This window comes from Podarcis filfolensis (genome assembly GCF_964270895.1).
Source record: "Podarcis filfolensis genome assembly, chromosome: 9".
Taxonomy (NCBI): domain Eukaryota; kingdom Metazoa; phylum Chordata; class Lepidosauria; order Squamata; family Lacertidae; genus Podarcis; species Podarcis filfolensis.
In genome coordinates this window covers 62,276,583-62,299,619 of record NC_139610.1, presented here as the reverse complement: position 1 = coordinate 62,299,619, position 23,037 = coordinate 62,276,583, and the positions used below count along the sequence as shown (strand labels likewise).

General features: G+C 42.6%; 1 protein-coding gene across 2 annotated transcripts in view; it reads right to left on the bottom strand.

Moving 5' to 3' along the window:
* LOC310742224 (broad substrate specificity ATP-binding cassette transporter ABCG2-like) overlaps positions 1-15,770 on the bottom strand; it is a 32,324-nt gene extending 16,554 nt beyond the window's left edge. The window contains exons 1-6 of one of the 2 annotated variants that reach the window (XM_083571321.1): positions 15,637-15,770; positions 7,128-7,330; positions 5,357-5,416; positions 4,054-4,168; positions 3,669-3,821; positions 2,843-3,000 (exon numbers count right to left, since the gene is read on the bottom strand). In XM_083571321.1, coding sequence (XP_083427447.1) covers positions 2,843-3,000; positions 3,669-3,821; positions 4,054-4,168; positions 5,357-5,416; positions 7,128-7,309 — 668 coding nt within the window. In that variant the 5' untranslated portion in view covers positions 7,310-7,330; positions 15,637-15,770. Of the gene's footprint in view, positions 1-2,842; positions 3,001-3,668; positions 3,822-4,053; positions 4,169-5,356; positions 5,417-7,127; positions 7,331-11,481; positions 11,696-15,636 lie in introns of those variants that run through there. The other variant, XM_083571322.1, reaches the window with a different exon arrangement.
* Positions 15,771-23,037: the final 7,267 nt, after the last annotated feature.

Sequence of the window (23,037 nt, the reverse complement as noted above, 5' to 3'; positions counted from 1 at the left end):
TATTGGAGCCTCAGCTTCACGATCTGTCCTTCCAGTGAGCACTCAGGGCTGATTTCCTTAAGAATGGATAGGTTTGATCTTCTTGCAGTCCATGGGACTCTCAAGAGTCTCCTCCAGCACCATAATTCAAAAGCATCAATTCTTCGACGATCAGCCTTCTTTATGGTCCAGCTCTCACTTCCATACATCACTACTGGGAAAACCATAGCTTTTACTATACGGACCTTTGTTGGCAAGGTGATGTCTCTACTTTTTAAGATGCTGTCTAGGTTGGTCATTGCTTTCCTCCCAAGAAGCAGGCGTCTCTTAATTTCGTGGCTGCTGTCACCATCTGCAGTGAACATGGAGCCCAAGAAAGTAAAATCTCTCACTGCCTCCATTTCTTCTCCTTCTATTTGCCAGGAGGTGATGGGACCAGTGGCCATGATCTTCGTTTTTTTGATGTTGAGCTTCAGACCATATTTTGCGCTCTCCTCTTTTACCCTCAATAAAAGGTTCTTTAATTCCTCCTCACTTTCTGCCATCAAGGTTGTGTCATCTGCATATCTGAGGTTGTTGATATTTCTTCCAGCAATCTTAATTCCGGCTAGGGATTCATCCAGCCCAGCCTTTCGCATGATGAATTCTGCATATAAGTTAAATAACCAGGGAGACAATATACAGCCTTGTCGTACTCCTTTCCCAATTTTGAACCAATCAGTTGTTCCATATCCAGTTCTAACTGTAGCTTCTTGTCCCACATAGAGATTTCTCAGGAGACAGATGAGGTGATCAGGCACTCCCATTTCTTTAAGAACTTGCCATAGTTTGCTGTGGTCGACACAGTCAAAGGCTTTTGCATAGTCAATGAAGCAGAAGTAGATGTCTTTCTGGAACTCTCTGGCTTTCTCCATAATCCAGCGCATGTTTGCAATTTGGTCTCTGGTTCCTCTGCCTCTTCTAAATCCAGCTTGCACTTCTGGAAGTTCTTGGTCCACATACTGCTTGAGCCTTCCTTGTAGAATTTTAAGCATAACCTTGCTAGCTTTTCACATGGGGAAGGACTAGACCATGTGAAAAATGGACATAATATTTTAGCTGCAGTTCATTCATTTTCAGCTTTGTATTCTTGTTATTAAAAAAGCGCACCTAGACATTCCGTTGTTGCACCCATAACCTAGGTTAAGGTGCCATTTAGCTCCTAGCTTTCATATCTCAGTTTCTAACACTGGCTCTGCTGTGTGGCAAGCTAAACCAGGGATTAGGCTGTCAGAAACGGCTTGGGAGTGGGGTTAGGGTTTTTTATATTGTTAGGTTACTAGTACTTCTTGAAGTGTGCCTGCTTCTGCACTTCCATAATACCTGCTCAACTGCATACCTGTGAAGGAAGAAATTATGAATGCATTGCACACCTCCAGGAAAAGGAGGCTTGTTAAAAGCTGGCTACAATTCCCCAATGTCCGGTGAGCCACAGAAAAAAAAGGGACCTAGTCCACGAGGCCTAGTCCACTCTTTCAGCAGCTACATAGTTTGCATTTATTATCACAGTACTTTCCCCATTTGTCTTGTTATGAGGCTGGGAGCATCGTAAGCCCCATCAAAGAACTATAACACTAAAAAAAAAAAAAATTCAAGTGCTGTTACTGTATCCAAGATTCATTCTCTGAAAAACACTAAACCTATTTAACAAAACCTCGTTTATTTAGTGTACGGTATATGACTTTTCCCCAAAGTACAGTACTTCTGGAAAGCACAGATGGGTTCCCCTAGCTCAACAAAACCCTGTAAGTTGGGGCAGGCTCAGAGGGAGTGACTGACCCAAACTCACCATGTAAGTCTAACCAGTTTGGGTCTCAATTATCTAGGGGGAATGACTCCTTCCATATAAAACTTTCCGGATCTTCCGATGATGCCCTGCTCAGGATTCCATCTCACGGGTAAGCTAGGTTCGGCCCTCGTTTTTCTAATTGTACCTTCCAAGAGAAGTTCTTGCCACTTTCCGCAGTAAACTATTTGTGCCTTCTGGCCTTTTAAAGCTGAAGTTGACTACCACATCCTCTGTTTTCTGGCTGTTTTGCTATATTGTTTTTACTTTTTTGACTGGTTTTAGAGAAGTATTGGTTTACTGTTATGTTTTAATATTTTGGACTATTGTATTTTAATATTTTGTTGGAAGCCGCCCAGAGTGGCTGCAGAAACCCAGTCAGATGGACAGGGTATTAATAATAATTATTATTATTATTATTATTATTATTATTATTATTATTATTACATTTGGAAATCCCTGCAATACATTGTATGTACAGTGGCATATAAATAATTTTAAATAAATTGTGGTGTCTGGTATATACTGCAGTGAAGTGCAGAATTTAATAGTCTAGTAAGACTGATGGCTGGTTGAAAGACGAAAGCAAGGTTTATTACTTATGGCAAACAAAGCCACATGTCAGCTCAAGCTTACATGTGGCCAACATGGAATCAAGAAGTTAACAATAACTGATTTGGAGAAGCAGGAAAGAAGTAAAGCATGAGAAACAACCTACATATCAACAAGCAGTTCGTCAAGAAGGAATCAGGAAGGGAAGAATAGGTTGCCTTTCCGTCTACTTCCCCCACCCCCCCACCCCGGTTCAGGTAACTTATTGCAAGCATTGTTGTTTCCTAGCATAAATAATATGGCTAAGTAAATCTCTGGACAGAGGTGGTCTCTCCATCCCAATTACAGCCCTAACAACTAAATCCCAGTGGCTCACACAAGAATCATACTTTGGGCACCACAGTTCGTTGCATCGATGCTGAAGAAAGCGCTATTGTTTCATACCATGCACGGCCAAAGACACACAGTACCTTTTCTAGCAATTACCTTTTCAGGAGTAGCAGGACAGCATTGGCTGTGCTGGCATCCAGTCCAGTGGTTGGCTCATCTAAGAACAAGATTGCAGGATCAGTAATCAGCTCCATGCCAATATTGGTCCGTTTCCTTTCTCCACCAGATATGCCACGAATGAACTGGGTTCCAACCTAATGCAAAACAAGAACTTGAACGATATTGTGTACGTCGATGGTTTCATATAAATAAACGTTTAAAATAATAAAGATTAATATTTCATTAGAAGAATTTCATTTATAATGAAAGAGAAGGGGAAAAGAAAGTGAGAATGGGGAAAAAACGCTTACATTACCGTACATTAATATACAAATGTGTATATTCTTATTATCCTAATGCACATATAATTGTCAATAATCTAATATCTTCTGTGTAAACTCATTTCAAATATCATTGTATTCAAAGATAGTCTGCGTCTATAAGCTGTCCATATTTTGCAAATGTTGCCATGTTGTCAAGCCATTGATTAAGAGGAATCGTATCTCTATTCTTCCAATCCATCAGTATCAATCTCTTGGCCACCATTAGGTCATGTAGAATCCATTTTCACTGTCCTGTTGTCAATTTCAATGCAATGAGTATATTGTTCAAAAGAATATTCACCTCTGAAAATCTTAATCTTTTTCTGTAGTGTCTTGTTTAATTAGTTTTTCTCCCAGAATTTAGTAAGTGTGGGACATAGTTTTGGAGAGGCAATGATGATATTGTCTGGCTGTTTTGGAAGTGCTTAAAAAAGAGCCTGCAGGATCAGGCCAATAGCCCATCTAGTCCAGTACCCTGTTCACAAACACTGAACCATTACCTTTGAATCCGCCACTTTCGTCAAGCCCAACTCCTTGAGGATCTGGTTGATCCTATCCTCCTTTTCCTGCTCCCTCACAGTCTTCGGTAATCGGAGGGCAGCTGAGAACTGGAAGTTCTCCCTCACGGTCAAGGTCCCCATGACCACATCATCCTGGACAAATCCAAAGGAAACAGATAGATACGCAACTCAAATCAGGAGCTCCAGTTCACAAACCAAAATGACAAATCACGTACGCAGCTCCAGGCAAACCTTCTCTATTCCATGCTCTGCAACATTTGCATAAAGCAAACTGGGACTATGCATCGCACTGACCAATCCTGATTTTGACACTGGATTTTGTAAAGGGTAAAATAAACAGAGTCAGAGACTATCGGTGGCTTACCTGCACAACATACCCAGAGATACATTTAAAATTGGCAGGTTGAGGGGCTCCATTGATTAGAACGTCTCCACTCAAGCCATGGGGATCTTTCCTTGCGGCTAAAATATCCAGTAGTCTAGAAGAAAAAGGCAGAATTACATCACACAGGACTCCCCCCACCCACCCACCCACTGTTTTTCTTTTGTTTGTTTGTTAAAACACACTGGGAGTCAAACTTGATTTGATTGTGCACAATTTTAATGGAAATAAGTCATCCCAACCCTTTCCAAAAGCAACTATGTGGATAAGAGGAAAGCTTCTCTCCAATGCAAAAGAGTAGCTGGGGAGGATTTTCATCAGGCCCAAGGGATGGAGGGAAAGGAGTTACACACACACACACCCCGGTTCTGATCTGATTCCGCTTTTCCCTGGCGTGGCTGCTATTTAAGATTTTTATTTTAAAAAGCACAGATCACCAAATTCGTAGAACCATAGAATTGTAGACTTAGAAGAGACTACGAGGGTCATCTAGTCCAGCCTGGTGTATCGCAGGAATCTTTCGCCCAACATGAGGCTCAGTCCCACAAACTTGAGATTAAGAGCCTGATGCTCTGCCAACGGTGTTGGCTCCTGAAACCTATCATTTTACTTTCCAAGAAAAAACTAATTTCTATTCATTTAATCAACATATATTTTGAATTCCCAAGCCACGTTACAACTTTTTAGCACCCCTCGTTTGGGGAAATTGAAAGCTGAAAATTTCAACACACCCTATTACCCGATGGGATGATCTCCCCTCCCTCCAGTGCTGTTCTGGGCGGTCTCCCAGTCCTCCATAATGAATTGTGTGTGTGTGTGTGTGTGTGTGTGTGTGTGTGTGTGTACAGGAGGCATACGGAGAAGAAAGCAATCCCCATTATTTTAGCCGGAGTCCTTCTGCCGCTTTCTGCTAGCAGAAAAGGGTAGATGAATCCAGCCCTGTGTGTTGGACATAACTTGCACTTTGTTTACAGAGATGTCTTGACTCAGTTTATAGAATGCTCTGCTCCTCTGTCTGGCTCTGTCAATACCATAATAGCATATTCAGCATCATTTAGCTAGTCCCACTGAGAAACATAACTGAGGATATGCTCACAACATTATACCAGAATTGTAGGAACAGACTGATCCTCCAGCAAAATTATTTCAGACCAGACTATGAACCCCTTCTGGGCTTCAATATATGAAGCCATGTTTTCTGCCTGAAGGGCTTTCTTTTAGTCAAGAGTATGAATTAGAGCCAAGTTAACATGTAGCTGCTTTTGCTCACTGCCACGAGACTTACGAAGACTTGCCACAGCCGGTTGGCCCCAGGATTGCGTTCAGTCCAGGCCGCATTATCCCACTGCAACACAAAACCAGCACATTTCTTGTGAGTTGTTTCGCCTTCGGTACATTGCATCTATTGGTCAGACTTAATCAAGCTGCAGATTGATTCAAAGCCTGGCTTTGAAAAGGCTGAAGGCCTTAAAAAGTGCATCCATACAATATTCTCAAAAATGCCCCTGCGAGTGAACATTGCAGCAGCAATGCTAGACAAGCTGTCCTTCAAGATAGCATACATACATACTTTATTATTATTACAGTTGTATTGCACCATTACTTGAAGGAGCTCAATTTGGTATAATTAAGTTCTCTCCCTCCAGCTGTGCCTCCAGTCTTTTCAAGGCTTCCTCTGCCCTCACTGAAGTACTCTTCGGGCTCCACAAGGACTCTCCAGCACTCTGCTGCCAATTCCAAGTCTGAATTGATTGATTTATTCCCAGCACTGCATCCATATGTGCTCATGCACGAGTTGATCACACGCATGTTGTGGAGGAGGGGTGCCTAGAGTTAATCCAGCACTGATCGCAGATCCATGGGGCATCCCTGAAACTTACAAATCAACCCTATGGGTCCCTAGGGTTAATAACGACTGCTTTCATAACACATTATTTCAGTTTATCTAAGGGCAAGCTACCAAATATTCCGTAGGGTGTGGCCCCCTGTTACCTTTCACACAGGGAACAATATAATTCGGTTAATTATTCATAGTCATATTACTGTCTGTTCTCGTGTAGCATTGAACTCCATAGTCAATTACGCACCATTTGCAACCACAGCCGTGTTTGCTTGATCAATTTTTGTTCCTGATATAGGTCAATAACCGAGCACTGGCAGATTTCCACAGTGGTGGCTGCCATTTTAGATCCAGCAATTCCCACAGAAGGGACGTGGGTGGCGCTGTGGGTTAAAGCCTCAGCGCCTAGGACTTGCCGATCGAAAGGTCGGCGGTTCGAATCCCCACGGCGGGGTGCGCTCCCGTCACTCGGTCCCAGCGCCTGCCAACCTAGCAGTTCGAAAGCACCCTCGGGTGCAAGTAGATAAATAGGGACCGCTTACTAGCGGGAAGGTAAACGGCGTTCCGTGTGCTGCGCTGGCTCGCCAGATGCAGCTTGTCACGCTGGCCACGTGACCTGGAAGTGTCTGCGGACAGCGCTGGCTCCCGGCCTATAGAGTGAGATGAGCGCACAACCCTAGAGTCTGGCAAGACTGGCCCGTACGGGCAGGGGTACCTTTACCTTTACTTTTTAATTCCCACAGAAAGTTCGCCATGCCATCTTAGGCAGAAGATCTGTTAGCACCGCCATCACGTAGCTGCCAGAAGGCCACCATTCCTCCACCTATGCTTTTTAAGGCAAAAATTGTCCACTGAAAGGGCTTTGGATAGTGCAATGAACTCTGAAACCAACCCTTTCACCTCTTCCTCACCTATATCACCCTAGTTCCCAGTGGATTTCGCATGGTCTGGTCTTCACCAACAGTTAGGCCAGCAGATAAGGAACTTAGTTGTGGCTGGTTTATCAGAATATTTGGCACCGATCCTACATGAACTCACTCAGTGACCTTAGGCACTGCCCTTGATCTGTATTATGGGGATAATAATACTGGCCTACATAACAGGGCTGTTGTAAGGATTACTAAGATAATGTATTAGAAACACAGGGGACACACTCAAAGTATACACACACATACATATGGAAAGTGAGTGCACATTCTGGCTGAGAAATACGTACTTGATGTCTCTCAGAATGTCCTTCTCAACTGTTTTTCGGCAACCTATGAAGCCAGACTTTGTCTTCACTCTGTACCAGATGTTGTGAAAAGTGACTGTGCTGGCTTTTATCTGCTTCTTGCCTGGGATGCCGTTTGTACTGGTCTCGGACATGGGGATGCCAACTTGTGGGTTCTGAGCCATCTTTCCGGAGGTGCTTTATCCCTGTGAACCACAAAATGAACACAGACAATATAAGCAACAAAATTAAGGTGGCTCCAAGCTGCCCCTCACTAACAGACTTTTAAATTCTTTATTCAGGAGAATGTTGTTCTGCTTCTGTTGTTTTACTGGAAATAATGAATCCTAAAGAGAAGCTATATTTGCTGCATGGTAACAGAATACAGCAGGCTTCCTCAACCTCAGCCCTCCAGATGTTTTGAGACTACAATTCCCATCATCCCTGACCACTGGTCCTGCTAGCTAGGGATCATGGGAGTTGTAGCCAAAAACGTCTGGAGGGCCGAGGTTTAGGAAGCCTGGAATACAGTATTAGGCACTCCCACTCCTCTTTCTGCTTTTTTAAGAAAAATAACTTTTGCTGCTATTCTATGTGGGTTCTTTGACTATATAAAGTTCAATAAGAGTTTTGCTATTTATCTAAAATTAATAAAGAAAACGATAACGGGAATATGTTTTCACTTTTATCTATTTTTATCTGCAAATTTTAGAAAATAAAAGAAGGGGAGATACTGGTTTTACTTATAAATATTCCTTGAATAGAGGAATATTTATGGGCAAAAACAGGGTTTAGGGATGCATATTCATTTTAATTACTGATATCCTATCAATCCAGGATATACAGAGAGATTTCCAACATTCCAAATATTTCTCAGTTTTTAAATATATAATAGCTCTTGGTTGATTTTGAGAATTTCTATTGAATCATTTGTGCCATATCCCTAGACATTTTACTGATTTGGTTCCTCTGTCTTTGATATTTGTGTTAGTTTGCATGGATGTGTGTGCTATCCTAGAGGTTTATCCCATCCATTCTGACTTGCTATAGCTTTTGTAACCAGAGATTTTGTCATATTGAGGCAGTGAATGTTATTTCTCCATAGGAATTCTAGGAAAGAAATAACACCGTTTGCAGGGAGGTTATATGGCAGCGAGCATTCATCCCAATTTGCTTGCACAAAGCTTATATGAGTTTTTGCAAGTCAGTGCATATCCCACACTTCTTAGTGTATTTCCCCATCACTCTCCTCCTTGCAAAAAGGTCATTTTTAAAACATGGATTTGTTTCATCAGGGCACTTAAATCCATTTTAGTTGCAGAAGCATAGATTTCCAGTATGAACGCAATCGAATCCCACAAAATAGTGATAATCAGTCCCATTAAGTTCATTGAGAGATGTTAGTCATCAATCCTACCCTGCTGCTTTCATTGACTAATGTTTGCTGGATAGTGCCAATACTGAGAAAATACGCTGTACCCTAGTATTATTCATTTATTGTAGTGAAGGCACTGAAGCGCTTTATGTAAGCTATGAAATATAGACACTGCCTGCAAGTTTGCTGCCTAAAGGAGACTGAAATTAGGGTGAATGAAATAAATGCGTATGGAAATGGGAGTGGCGGATCAGTGAGAAAATGCCCAGTTATTTCAATACACTCTATGTAGGGCTACTCATGAAGATGACAAGCAAAACACAGCTATCCAACCAAAACAATTTTTCGAAATTTGCACTTGTCCAAATTTGCTATGCAGCGCTCCAACCAAACATTTTTTTAAGGGAAAAGTGAGTATTATTAGGAGAAAGTGTGCATAACAATGATGAAATGTGTACGTTAGTGAAAACTGCTGTTAAAGGAGAAATTTGCACTAAAATGCAGGTGAATTTCCATAAGGATTTTTCCGATCACAAATTGTTGCAAAATGTGGAGAACTGAATTTAATAACGGGACAAAAATACGGAACTCAGAGAACCGAGATTGACAGTCCCTTCTATCCTTCAGTCATCAGCAGCTGCCCATTTGTTTTTAGTCTGAATTCAAGGCTTAGTCAATGACATATAAAGCCCTGAAAACCTTGGGAAATGATGGTTCCACAGAAAAGACCTTCACTGTCGCCACTATAAGTCAACAGCAGAACCTCAACAGAGGATATCAGAGACCAGAATCAGCATATTGGAGAAGGCACTGCTTTGGTTGCCCTGGGACAAAACCGTAAAAGACTGCAGCCTACATAACTAAGGACCACATACTTCGTTGCATTAATCGTAATGCAAGTATCCAGAACACTGATGTGCGCATGTAGCCCATCATATTTCAATAGCATATAGCACTTCTCCCTTTAAAAATATACAGAAGCAGCAGGCAGAACAGGTCCTGCTCTCAGCTATTTTAAATGGCCTATTAAAAACTGCTACACCTGCCCAAACTACAGATACATTTTGGGTGTAATATTAGGGATGTGAGGAGCAATGCTAAACGGAGTTTTCTCAAATAATACTAAGAATGCTTTTCAGGCTGAAATCTTGTGCACACTTTCCCAGGAGAAAGCCCCGTTGAAAACAGTGGGACTTTCATGTGCATAGGATATAAGGAAGCTGTTCTCAAATGGTGCAGCAGGACCAAACAAAGAAACATTTAAACATTTCAGTGTAGCGCAGTTCAAAAATAATCGTTTTATGCTTTCTGGGTGTCCCACGATCATATTAGAAAGTAATTGTGTTCTATGTTATGAATCAAGAACTGCTAAGAGCTGTTTGTTTTTGTTTCCCCGTGTATTTCTTATCAATAAAAAAATTTGGTGTGGCGAGCAAATTTTTATTCTGAAAGCATGACCCAGAAAAAAAAGTTCAAGAACCACTGGGTGAGCCCAAAGGCCCATCCAATCTATTATTGTCTTCTCACAGCACCCAAACAGTTTCCTTTGGGAAACCTACAAGCAGCTCATGAGCACTGCTGTTGGTTTTGTGTGTGTTACTTTTGAATGTTGTTTACAGGGAATTGAAAACAGAAGGGTCGTTTTCAAATTCAATATACATTTAAAGTCCCTGAAATGTTTATGTTTGAATTACCAACTTTTTAAAAAAATGCAAAAGCTCATTTAAATGACACTCCCTGTAGCTAGTTAAATCTACACTTTAGTGTCCACATTACTTAAGCAACAAGAAATATATATAAATATTAAGAAAGCAGCCTGCGTGTCCAAGAAAATTAAAGTTGTTTCCTTTGCAATATACCAGATATAATTTAGCCAAAAAATTCTTAAACTAATTCAGGGGAGCAGGGGGAATAATATCTCTTATGCTGCTTAGCTGCCCTCCCATTGATTTTATTTTTAAGATATGTTATATAAGTGCTGGTCGTCTCCCAGGGAAGTTGCTTAATTCTTTCTGACTTTAAAGAAATTGGAATCAGTCCATTAAAAAGAAAAATACTAATGCTTCCTATTCTTAAAAGGATAGGTAAATCCTGTCGATTTCTGTTTCTCTGATTTCCCCACTCTTTGTCATATTTCTCATGTGAAAAGTCCTCACCAAAAAATAATCAGCGTTTTAGTGTCCATTTCTCTTAAAGTAAATTTTAAAGCAATTTTGCCTACAATGCACATTTTGCAAGGAATTTACAGCAACATAATCCATCTCTCTTTGCCGTTGTCAGCAGCATATGCATTTCTATGCACATTTTACCCTACATGTAATATGTTCTTTGTTGGTTGAACAAGTGCACCATAAAATTCACAGTACTGCAGATTTTGAAGGACGGCTGTTGTTTGGCTCACATATTTTTTTGAAGAACTGTGAATCAACAATTCAAGAGTTACTGTTACGATTCTATTTGTTAGTCCCCTAACAGAGGGGCATTTGCATTCAAGATTTTAAAAATCCAAAATCCATCTAATGCTCATATTAGTTCTGAATGGGTTTCAATCACCAAGACTTCTGTTTCTGCCCAGATTACACTCATTTGCACCCAATTATATATTCCCGTCATTCTGAGTAACGTAGTGGATCCCTCCTGTGTTAGCCACTTTCCACCTTAGAGGCTGGTTTTAAGTCTCGGTTTCCTTTTAACCTCAATCTGTGAATCCCATTCTCAGATTAAACGCTACCTTTGAGTCGGAATAATCGGCAAAGGCAATAGGCAACAGGTCCAAATCGCCCCAATTTCTACCTTGCTATCAGCTTGAAGCAGCTGTGAAACACACCAGTTTTATTTCAGTCGTGTAACTATAGCGCATAGTTAATATTCTCCCTTCTTCACCCATGGTGTGCTTGAGGGGGAAAAGCCCCACATTTAAAATAAAATTTAAAAAAGCAAGAAAGCTGGAGAACAGTTCTCAGAAGTCAACATTGGACTTACCTTTTGTGCGTAAGAGGCAGCAGCAGATAAGGATATTAAAAGCTAGAGCAGGTTGAAGAAACGCTGTCCGGTGAAGCTTCAATTCTAGTCTTTTGAACAGCTTGCAAGAAGGCAAAGTCTTCCCCCTGACTGGGGCACCCAAGGGACCACTTTCTGTGGCATAAAGCGCTAATCCACAAAGCCAGCTAGGTTCTCCCACTTCCTCTCTCTCTCTCTCTCCCGGGCAAGTCCTATTGTAAGGCCTTGTAAAGGAGGCCGCTCACCCCTCCCCTTTCCAGCTACAATTAAGGGAGGGGTGAAAGGTCTGCTTAGGGAAGGGCGAGCCCAGAGGCACACTTTCTCTTGTCTGAGAGCTGACAGTGCCGCAGGAGTAGCCCAGGATGCATGGAAGAACTTACTGGTATTCAATCACACACCCAATTTCATCCTGTTGCTAAGCCAGGAGGACCCCAGCAGGACATGGCCTGAAGGTCCTCAGGCTGGAAGGCAGCAACTGTGAAGGGGAAATTAAGGCTGAATGTATAACCATCCTCCTTGAGGATGCTTATGCAGACTTCTTTCCCTGCATCTCTGTGCCCAGATCCCATGTGATTGGGCTAGAGCCCAAAAGAAGCAGGTGAGAATAAGCAATGCTTTGAACAGTGAGCTGGTGTTCCCCAGATACTACAAAGGAGCTTTTGCAAGATAGAGTTTGTAGTTTGAGAGACAAGAGAGAAGAGTGACATGCTCTCTCAAAAACAACAGACCCCAGCATTCCTCCATGCATGTGCATAAGCAGGAGAAGGACCTAGCAAGGTGTCCCAGAGCAGGTAAGAGGACCAGGACCATATGAATAAGGAATTTTGAAATCCCAAGGAGTCTGTGCCAATTATAGGATTGACAGAACCCGGAGCGTATGGAAGTAAATGAACTAGGCCTCTGGCCTCCAGAATGCGCAAAACAACCTGGGCTCCTCAAAATGTTTTGGACTACAACTCTCGGCCAGCATGGATGATGGGAATTGTAGTCCCACATCAGAGGCAATTTTCTCCTAATGTCACAGATTTGTGCAAGCAATTTCTCCCGGCATCATGCTTTTTTGCATGTTAGCTTCACTATCATCATTTTAATGCACATTTACGCCCTGACATACGCCGTTCTGCAAACATTGGTTGGAGAACTAGATTGCAAAATTCAGAGAAGTGTGAATTTTGAAGAATGAATGCATTTTGGTTCTCATATTGTTTTGAACATAATCAAATCCCCTCCTCAGTTATGAGTACTTCATGGAATAGTTATTCCGGTTTCATTTATGTGTCACAAAGAGGCACGGTTTTCTGTAAAAGAACTGAAGATATTCTTCTCCCTGTTAATAAAGCAGCGTTCTTTTCTGCTAGATATGCATGACGGCCACTTGTATAACCATAACTATACAGCCATGTAATAAAAATGGATTGTGCCCATCAATAGCTAGTTATATAAGTTTGACCTTTTGCATCAGGCATTTATGATGATTTGAACGTTGTGTAACAGCTTTTTCCCTCGAAAGGCATGACTGAGCTATGAAAACTATTCTGAGTGCCAACTAATTGGCATTATATGAAATGCTAATTTCATATAATGCCTAAGATTTGAAGCCAAGATACTGCTCTTAAAAGTCGGCCAGCCTAACATAGGAGGTATAGAATCATATCAGGGTACACTATTTAGTATAAAGTTCTTTTAAGAGATTAGTGACTCCTTACAGTGCAATACTATACAGTGGAACCTCGGGTTATGTACCATCTTCCTTACGAATGCTTTGGGTAACGGGCTCCGCTAACCCGGAAGTAGATGCTCCTTGTTGTGAACTTTGCCCCAGGATGTGAGTGGAAATCGTGTGGCAGCAGCGGGAGACCCTATTAGCGAAAGCGCTCCTCTTGTTAAGAATGGTTTTGGGTTAAGACCTCCGGAACGAATTAAGTTCATAACCAGAGGTACCACTGTATTACACATGTCTACTCAGAAGTAAACTCCAATGTTGGAACTGGTCCCAGGACTGCAGCTTTAATCCATTACACTCACTGGGGGCAAAATCCTGAGTATCTTATGAAAGTGAACATTGGGTGTTAGCAATGAGTAAGAAAAACAATATGAGAGTCGTGAGGAAGATGGAGTGCCTATGTACCTGCTAGCCTGAGGCATGCCGAAGCCACTTCTGATTTAGATTACCACAATGTGTTCTGTGTGGGGCTGCCCTTGAAGAGTGTTCGGAAGCTGCAGCTGGTCTAAAATGTTTTATAGACTTAGGGCTTATCCACACTTCCTTTCCTCAACTCTTTCCAAGCACAGTCCACACTTTAAAGCTCCATGTCCGAGAGCCCCTTCTCCTTTTCACTCCGGAGCTTTCCCCCACAAAAATCCACTCTCTAAAGCTCAGTCAGAGCAAATGGCAATCTGCAGAAACCCCGAATTGCTGCTTGCTACAATTGAGCGCTAAATAGGGGCTGGGGGTGGGAAAGCTCGGAGGCAAAAAACACAGACACGGAATTTTTATACAGGAGCCTATGCCTGGAAAGGGACACGGGTGGCGCTGTGGGTTAAACCACAGAGCCTAGGACTTGCCGATCAGAAGGTCGATGGTTCAAATCCACACAATGGGGTGAGCTCCCGTTGCTCAGTTGCTGCTCCTGCCAACCTAGCAGTTTGAAAGCACGTCAAAGTGCAAGTAGATAAATAGGTACCGCTCCGGCGGGAAGGTAAACGGCGTTTCCGTGTGCTGTTCTGGTTCGCCAGAATCAGCTTAGTTATGCTGGCCACATGACCCAAAACCTGTACGCCGGCTCCCTCAGCCAATAAAGCAAGATGAGCGCCGCAACCCCAGAGTCGGCCACGACTGGACCTAATGTTCAGGGGTCCCTTTACCTTTACCTATGCCTGAAAAGAGCAGGGCAATAGGTTAAGTGATAAGGGTAAGCCCTTAGGTTGGCAGGACAATGAGACTTGTATCCAAAACATCTGGAAGGCATCAGGCAGGGGAAGATTGCTCTAGGGAATAAAGCCTCTTGATCACAGTGAGACATAGAATCAGAAGGGTCACAAGGGTCATCTAGTCCAACCCCCTGCAATGCAGAGATCTTTTGCCCCATGTTAGGCTGAAACCCATGACTCTCATGCTCTACCAGCTGAGCTATCCCAGACTTGCTTCCAAATATACACACAGAAGCTCAGGCTGGAAGTTTTTCTCACCACTGATGTGACAGCGGTCAGAAACAGTGTCCAGGTGGAAATCACTAAAATGCCCCAATCGGCTACCTTCATCATTCACACCATGAGCTCCAGTGGGGACTAGCCATCAAGGTCCACCATGTCTGTGAGAGGAATACCTACAGCAGATGCAGCTACAACATGTTGAGTTGCAGAAGGTAACAGGGAAGATTTGCAGGAAGCTATGAGGATGTGGGTGGCGCTGTGGGTTAAACCACAGAGCCTAGGACTTACTGATCAGAAGGTCGGTGGTTTGAATCCCCACGACGGGGTGAGCTCCCGTTGCTCGGTCCCTGCTGCCAACCTAGCAGTTCAAAAGCACGTGCAAGTGCAAGTAGATAAATAGGTACCACTCTGGCGGGAAGGTAAACGGCATTTCTGTGCACTGCTCTGGTTCCCCAGAAGCAGCTTAGTCATGCTGGCCACATTACCTGGAAGCTGTACGCCGGCTCCCACGGCCAATAAAGCGAGATGAGCGCCGCAACCCCAGAGTTGGCCACGACTGGACCTAATGGTCAGGGGTCCCTTTACCTTTACCTTTTATGAGGTGTAAACTACAGCGCCCAGAATGCTTTGCGGGAAATAATGTGCTTTAAATGTACTTCAGAGGCATTGTGTGGACAAGGCCTGAGTACCTTTGGGGCACATAACGACCCATTACTTTCCAAGGTATAGTGGCTGGTATTCAACTGAGTTTACTCAGAGCAGACACACAGAAATTAGGTGTTATAGGAATTCCAAGGTCTCATGTATAAAAATCTTATGTTCATAAATCTACAAAGCAAACACATACATAGGTATACGAACCGCGTGTCTGAAATAGTACAGGAGAGTAATCCTGAAACCATTTTGGCTCTCCCAAACTGACTTCAAATATTTCTCTGCAAGGAGGAAGGAAATGGGAAAGACTTTCCATTGTCTTTTGCTTACCTGTCTTAAGGGTATATGAATAGGGTGAGCTATTTAGCATCTCAAGAGGAATGGCCAGGCTGCCCAGGTGAAGCAATCAAGTGACCATTATCAGTATCCTGCCAGACAGGATTTGTATTGTAGACGGCCCCTTGTGATGTATTTCTACTGTAGCCCGCCTCCTTCTGTGATGTATGTGTGATGTTTTGGGGGTGGGCAACTTCAAAAGTCTATATTAGGGTTTGCGCACCATTGTTCTGGGTCCCTCCTGCCTCCTGCATGTGGTTGTGAACACCCTGTTGCAACAGTTAATAAAGATCAGGCTTACTAGCTGCCTTGCTTCTCAATTTTCCCTGGTTGGCCTCTGTTCTTTTCTCCTACCAATAGAGAAACTACTCAAGGACTCTATACGGGCTCTTGTTGTTGTTGTTTAGTCGTTTAGTCGTGTCCGACTTCGTGACACCATGGACCTTCTGGTGGTTCCCACACTACGAGAAGTTCTTCTTCTTTGGCAATCACTCGTAGCTGAGCAAGATTGTCTTCCATAAACAAGGTTTTAAAAGTGAGCCCCTAAGTGATTGTGGAGGCTAACTCTGGATCCACACGTCCTTCAACAGTGGGGACATAGCTACAGGAAACCAGGCAGAGGGCCTTCTTGGTAGTGGCACCCACCCTGTGGAATGCCCTTCCATTGGATGTTTACGAGATGAGTAATTATATAACATTTAGGAAACATCTGAAGGCAGCCCTGCATGTTTAGTCGCTTAGTCGTGTCCGACTCTTCGTGACCCCGTGGACCAGAGCACGCCAGGCACTCCTGTCTTCCACTGCCTCCCGCAGTTTGGTCAGACTCATGTTTGTAGCTTCGAGAACACCGTCCAACCATCTTGTCCTCTGCCGTCCCCTTCTCCTTGTGCCCTCCATCTTTCCCAACATCAGGGTCTTTTCCAGGGAGTCTTATCTTCTCATGAGGTGGCCAAAGTATTGGAGCCTCAGCTTCAGGATCTGTCCTTCCAGTGAGCACTCAGGGCTGATTTCCTTAAGAATGGATAGGTTTGATCTTCTTGCAGTCCATGGGACTCTCAAGAGTGTCCTCCAGCACCATAATTCAAAAGCATCAATTCTTTGGCAATCAGCCTTCTTTACGGGCTCTTAGATACCCCATAAGGGAAAGGCAGCAGTATTTTTCTTATAATATATGTTTTTGGGAATTATAGGGACAAAACTACCTAAATTGTATAGAATTTTAGTTAGGTATGCTACTACGTACAGCAGCAAGAATGCTACTCGCCCCAAAATGGAAAGAAGCAGAAGTCCCAGCAAAGGAAGAATGTATACGAAAACTTATGGAACATGCAGAAATGGCGAAACTCACCAGAAGAATGAGAAATCAAGATAACAAAACCTTTTATAATATGATGAAAATGGTTTATTGAAAATTTTCAGATAAAGTACAATCAGATAAAAAAACATTGGCAGGATTATTGTAATAACCTGCATAACAGTTTGTATTTAAATTAGATAATTAAATCAATTTGGATATGCAGAAGATATTAAAAAATAAATTTAAGGAACTACAGAAAGAGGGGGAAAGATGTCAAGCTTTGAAATGTTAAAATGATTGTAAAATTAATGAAATGTATAAATTTGAAAAATATAAAAACTTTTTTTTAAAAAAAGAAGAAGAAATTTATGTGCATGGCTAAGTTAGGCCCTTTCATTTCATTGGTCGGTCTACTCTGAGTAACACTGAGTTGAATACCACCCAGTGTATACACAGGGATTATGACCCTCACCAGTCGGAAAGCCTGATGTTATCATCACCTGCTGCTGCTGAAGGCTGAAACTCAAAACTCCCAGTTCCCATTATAGCCGCTAGATGGAAGCATCTATTCTTATATTGCTGAGCGTTGAAAGATTACTGTGCTGTATCATGAGAATTATGAACAAGGGATGGGTTTTCCCCTCCCTTCTACACTATTGCTTAGTACAGATCCCTAGCACAAGAGAAGGTATGTTTCCTATCGAAAGGAGCTATATCCATGTGAATGAAAAGCTAACTCTCCCTTGGTCCCAATGAAATTAAAAGACTTAAAGGTGGTTATAAAATGTGTATGAGACGCGGGTAGTGCTGTGATCTAAACCACAGAGCCTAGGGCTTGCCGATCAGAAGGTTGGTGGTTCGAATCCCCACGACGGGGTGAGCTCCCGTTGCTCAGTCCCTGCTCCTGCCAACCTAGCAGTTTGAAAGCACAAAGTGCAAGTAGATAAATAGGTAACACTCCGTCGGGAAGGTAAACGGCGTTTCCATGTGCTGCTCTGGTTCGCCATGCTGGCCACATGACCCGGAAGCTGTCTGTGGACAAACGCCGGCTCCCTCGGCCTATAGAGCGAGATGAGTGCGCAACCCCAGAGTCGTCCGCGACTGGACCTAATGGTCAGGGGTACCTTTACCTTTATAAAATGCGTAGGAATTTGACTGCTTTCTGTGCTACATATCTGTGACTTAACTTTCTCTGGATAACCCACATTTCCACTACATGCAGGCTTTATCTCCCGTTGGAACAGTGTGCTGTTGCTACTCGTGTTTTATTTTTATGTTGTGAACCACCCTGAGATCTATGAATGAAGGGCAGTATTCAAATTTTAATTAATAATCTTCTTCTTCTTCTTTGGCGATCACTCGTAGCCAAGTAAGATTGTCTTCCATAAACACAGTTTTAACAATGAGTCCGTAAGTGACTGTGGAGGCCAATTCTGGATCCACACGTGGGGACATTGGTTTCCGGTTGGGAGTTGATCATGGTGTGGATTTGGCCTTTTCAATGGTGTTTCAGCTATACACAATTTCACTTAAACACACGGTGCCTTGGAACGTAACCCCTGTATAAATTGGGAGTTGCCTGTAATAAATAATAATTATTAGATGAATTACCAAATACATCCCTTTCCCTTTACTCTCCTAATAGATAAAAAGGAATGCCATGAATTTCTTTTTTTTTTAAAGAAAGAATAAAGGCCCATGGGTGCTAATGTGGAGACAACGTGTTCTCCATCATTCCTCCTCACAAGTATATTTTGGCTTGAGGCAGCTGTATTTGCTTGGCACATGAAGCTTGGGATGGAGGAAAGAGGCAAGGCAGGCGGCAAAAGCTCTGACTGGCTGAGCATAGTGTTGACAGTCAGATAAGTATACTTAAGAGTCTCCACTGTTGAAGCACTGGTCTGGTTGCATTTGGCTCTGTTCCACCTCAGCTGCTGTGTAGGAACAAGATAGAAAGAGTATTCTGAGAGGAATGCTTGTCAATGCCCAGAGGCAAGGGCCATCTGTTCCAGCTCTCCAGTGCTTAGAAAACAGTTATCTGTCCTCCAACTTTTCCCTGCCGGCTCACATGACCCAGGCCAGTGCGCTTATAAGCATGGAGTGTGCGCAGAGCAGATGCTTCTACCACAGAGCCACAGTCCCTTTCCCCTAAAGTGCACACAACAATACAAGCTCTTGTTTGCAAACAAATAAAAATATTCTTACATTCGAGACTTCTCTTTTTCTTCTCACTTCTGTCGTGCTCTGAATATATGGGTTGTTTAAGGATTTGGTATTTTACTAAGCAGTCTGTTTACCCAAAATAAAGCCCTTGTGGGCTATTATTTATATGGAAACAAGGGTGCTTGCTGCAATATTTTTGTTCCTCACATGGCACGATGCAGTTTAAAGGAAGCCTAGGAGCTGTTTTCGTCAGAAAAAAGTCCTGTATTTTTTAAAAGTGAGAGCTTTTTAAAAGTGTATTTTAAAAATGTGAGAGCCTTCCTGCAGTCCAGAGGTGTAGCCCAAATACAGGTTGACCATATTACCTCAGTAAAGTGAGGCCCATGAAGCCTTGCCCAAATCATAGGAACATAGGAAACCGCCTCATACCAATGGGCCATGCTATTTAACATTATTGTTGTCAATAACATCAAGAACCATGGGTGTTTCTGTGAAAATGGAAATGCTTAAAAATTTAAGCAAAGGTTTAAAGCCCACCTGTGTTAAGAGTTTTGATTCTGATCAGGCCCTCTGCACCTGCAGTTTGCATGTGGAAAAACCTCCCACTGGAATGAATGGGAGGTTTTTTGTTTTGTTTTAACTCCAGTGGAAATTGTGTATCTACATATACTTATTAATGGGCAGTGTGTGCAAAAAGACAATGAATGGACAAGTGTGGTGTGCGAGGATGAACCTGATCTTTGGATCACCCAAGCTGCTCTTCTACTGAACTACAAATGTCTCATTGTGAAACTTTGCAAACACCTTCGGAAAAGCTAACTTTATAAATAGGGAAGTGGAACAACTTCTCGTTTTCCCCATGCCTAGTACCTGTAATATAAATAATCCAAAAACATAACCCAAACAGGATGGCATTGAAAAACCAATTCTCGCCAGTGTGTTGCAAGAAAGTTAAGTGGATTAAACATTAAGACAATCACTCCCTCCCCAGTGTGTCTTTGAGCGTCCAGAACTTTGTCGCAAGTTTCATCAGTTTTCCTTTTCAGTCAAAAAGTATATCAAGGAGATGAGTAGACAACGTATTATATTTCCTGTGCTTCAATATTTTGCACTTCCAGAGCAGAAACGACATATCCCTTTTGCACTCATGGCACATACAGTAAGACCCCTTATTCAAGTTCAGTCAATAAATCCACATTGAAATAAATGATTGCTTTCAGCCTTGCCTGGAAAAACCACCTTACTAAAGTACGTGTGACAAGATGGGGCAGGTGCTTTTCCAAGTGTGTCATAGCCAGTGGTGTCTTCTGACAGGAGCATTTTGGAAAGGATACAGATCCATTTATGGGTCACTGCACCTGCCACGAGAGCAAGAGCAATTTGGCTTCCGTGCCAATGTCGTTGGTCTGAACTTTTCACTGCAACTCCTGAAACCCACGTTGCATAAACTTGAGTTCATTCCGAAAGCAATGACGTGCAGCCCATTTCTCTGGCTGTGTCCCATGGGTGATACAGGTCACCATGACATGCTTTTGAAGACTGTTGGCTTCAATTACAGGCCCATTTGGCTGACGCTTCTGGCTGCTGCAGAAAAAAAGATCCTGGCAAGGGATTTGTGGTTAAACATCCAGTATAACATTTACTGCAGACTCGCAATGGACTCTGCTATTTGCCTCAGCTGTTCAACCTACCACCCCTCTAGATAATGGATCCTCTTGCTGAAAAGACTGTGAGCATATTCTGTCTTCTCTTCTCCTGCAGGCTGAAACTTGGACAGTTCTGCCAGACTTTCCCAAAAGGATTTAACTGAAGACACATGATTTACTCAAAAGGTATCCAATGTCATCGGAACCAGACTTGAGCCAATCGTTTGACTTGGTCCACCTAGCCTGAAGGACTGCCTCTCCCCATATAAATTGTCCCAGACTGTGCGTTCATCCTCTGAGGCCCTTCCTTGTGTGTCTCCTCTATGTGAAGTCCAGAGGGTGGCAACTCGATAACAGGCCGTTTTCCTGTAGTGGCTCCCTTTTTGTGGAATGCTCTCCCCAGAGAGGTTCACCTGGTGCCTTCATTATATATTTTTAGGAGCCAGGCGAAAATGTTCCTCTTCAGCCAGGACTTGGGCTGATTAATATTCTACAGCATTTTAAATGTGTCTGTGGGAAGGGTGAGGGGTTACTGTTTTGCTGTTTTGTTCTACTCATTTACTTGTTTTTATTCTGTATTTAATTCCATGAACCATCCTGAGATCTTACGATTATAAATCTAATAAACAAAAGTCCAGAATTTTCTATAAATCTCCCAAGCAGATCACGAAGACTTCAGGCAAGGGGCAGATTCCACCGATCTTTTTTAACTGGAGATTTCTGCATGCTCCACAACTAAGATATGGCACCCTCCCTATAAATAATAATAATAATAATAATAATAATAATAATAATAATAATAATAATTTTTATTTATACCCCACCCTTCCCGGTTCAAAAACCAGGCTCAGGGTGGCTAACAAAAATTTTAAAACACTTAATTGTAAAAGCAGCATAAAATACAGTATAAAAACATGAATAACAATAAAATTGAAAGTTCATTAATCAATTTAGGGGAAATCCATCTAATAAGCATTACATAATCCCAAGGGCTAGCTGGCTGAATTAGTCCTACTTGGGCCAGTGAGGCCAGGGGAGAATTAGCTGTGGGGTCTCAGAGTGGGTAATCTTCATAAAAGGGGAGAGGGGAGGGAAGAGAAGAGAAGGGAAATAAAAGATCAGGCTAAATATTTGGGAAATCTTCCACTCAGCATCGCAATGAGGCCCTCAAGAGCTTTATTCCAAGCACACAAGTACCCTGGGAATGAAACTGGCTCATACTGGCCTACACGACATTATTAAAGGTAAAGGTACCCCTGCCCGTACGGGCCAGTCGTGTCCGACTCTAGGGTTGTGCGCCCATCTCACTTAAGAGGCCGGGGGCCAGCGCTGTCCGGAGACACTTCCGGGTCACGTGGCCAGCGTGACGAAGCTGCTCTGGCAAGCCAGCACCAGTGCAGCACACGGAAACGCCGTTTACCTTCCCGCTAGTAAGCGGTCCCTATTTATCTACTTGCACTTAGGGGTGCTTTCGAACTGCTAGGTGGGCAGGAGCTGGGACCGAAAGACGGGAGCTCACCCCGCCGTGGGGATTCGAACCGCCAACCATGCGATCGGCAAGTCCTAGGCACTGAGGTTTTACCCACAGCACCACCCGTGTCGCTACACAATAATGTCCCTACACGACATTATTAGCTTCCATTAAATGTCTTCCATTCTGACAGCTAGAAGGGAAAGTAGCCCAAGGTCTACAAGAACCCACAACCAACTGTGCCTTCCACCCATCGCTTGGCACCCTAAAAAGACATGTGAATAAATTCTCCGGGAACTTGCGTAGGCTGTTTTGTCTTTCCCTGAAAGGCCCAATGGACACACCAGCCCAACTCCCAGATGGCAAAGCCCCAGAAAAATCCTACCATTCCTCACAACGCTTTGATGATTATATGACAAAACATTGCTCTAAAAAAGACATGCTAATATGCTTAGATTAATAATGTAAATGCATCAAAACAATAAATTATCAATGACATATGTATGTATATAGACAAAATAAAAACAATCAGAATGCAATGATAAGGGTAAAATTGATTTTCGAGAAGACGAGTAGCAATGGAGGGAAGTTAAAGAGGGTGGTGGGTTTATTTTATTTTGTTTATGTTTTTTCCTTTTTGGATATTGTATAATGATTTAATGTATAATGATTTAATGTTTCTTTTCTGTTGTGTATTATTTCTCTTCTTTTAATTAAATTGTATGATGGAAAATCAAAAAAATACAAAAAAATAATAATCCTACCATTCCTTGTAATTCGAATCAAAGGACATGCAAGTGAAAAAAACGAAAGGAGAC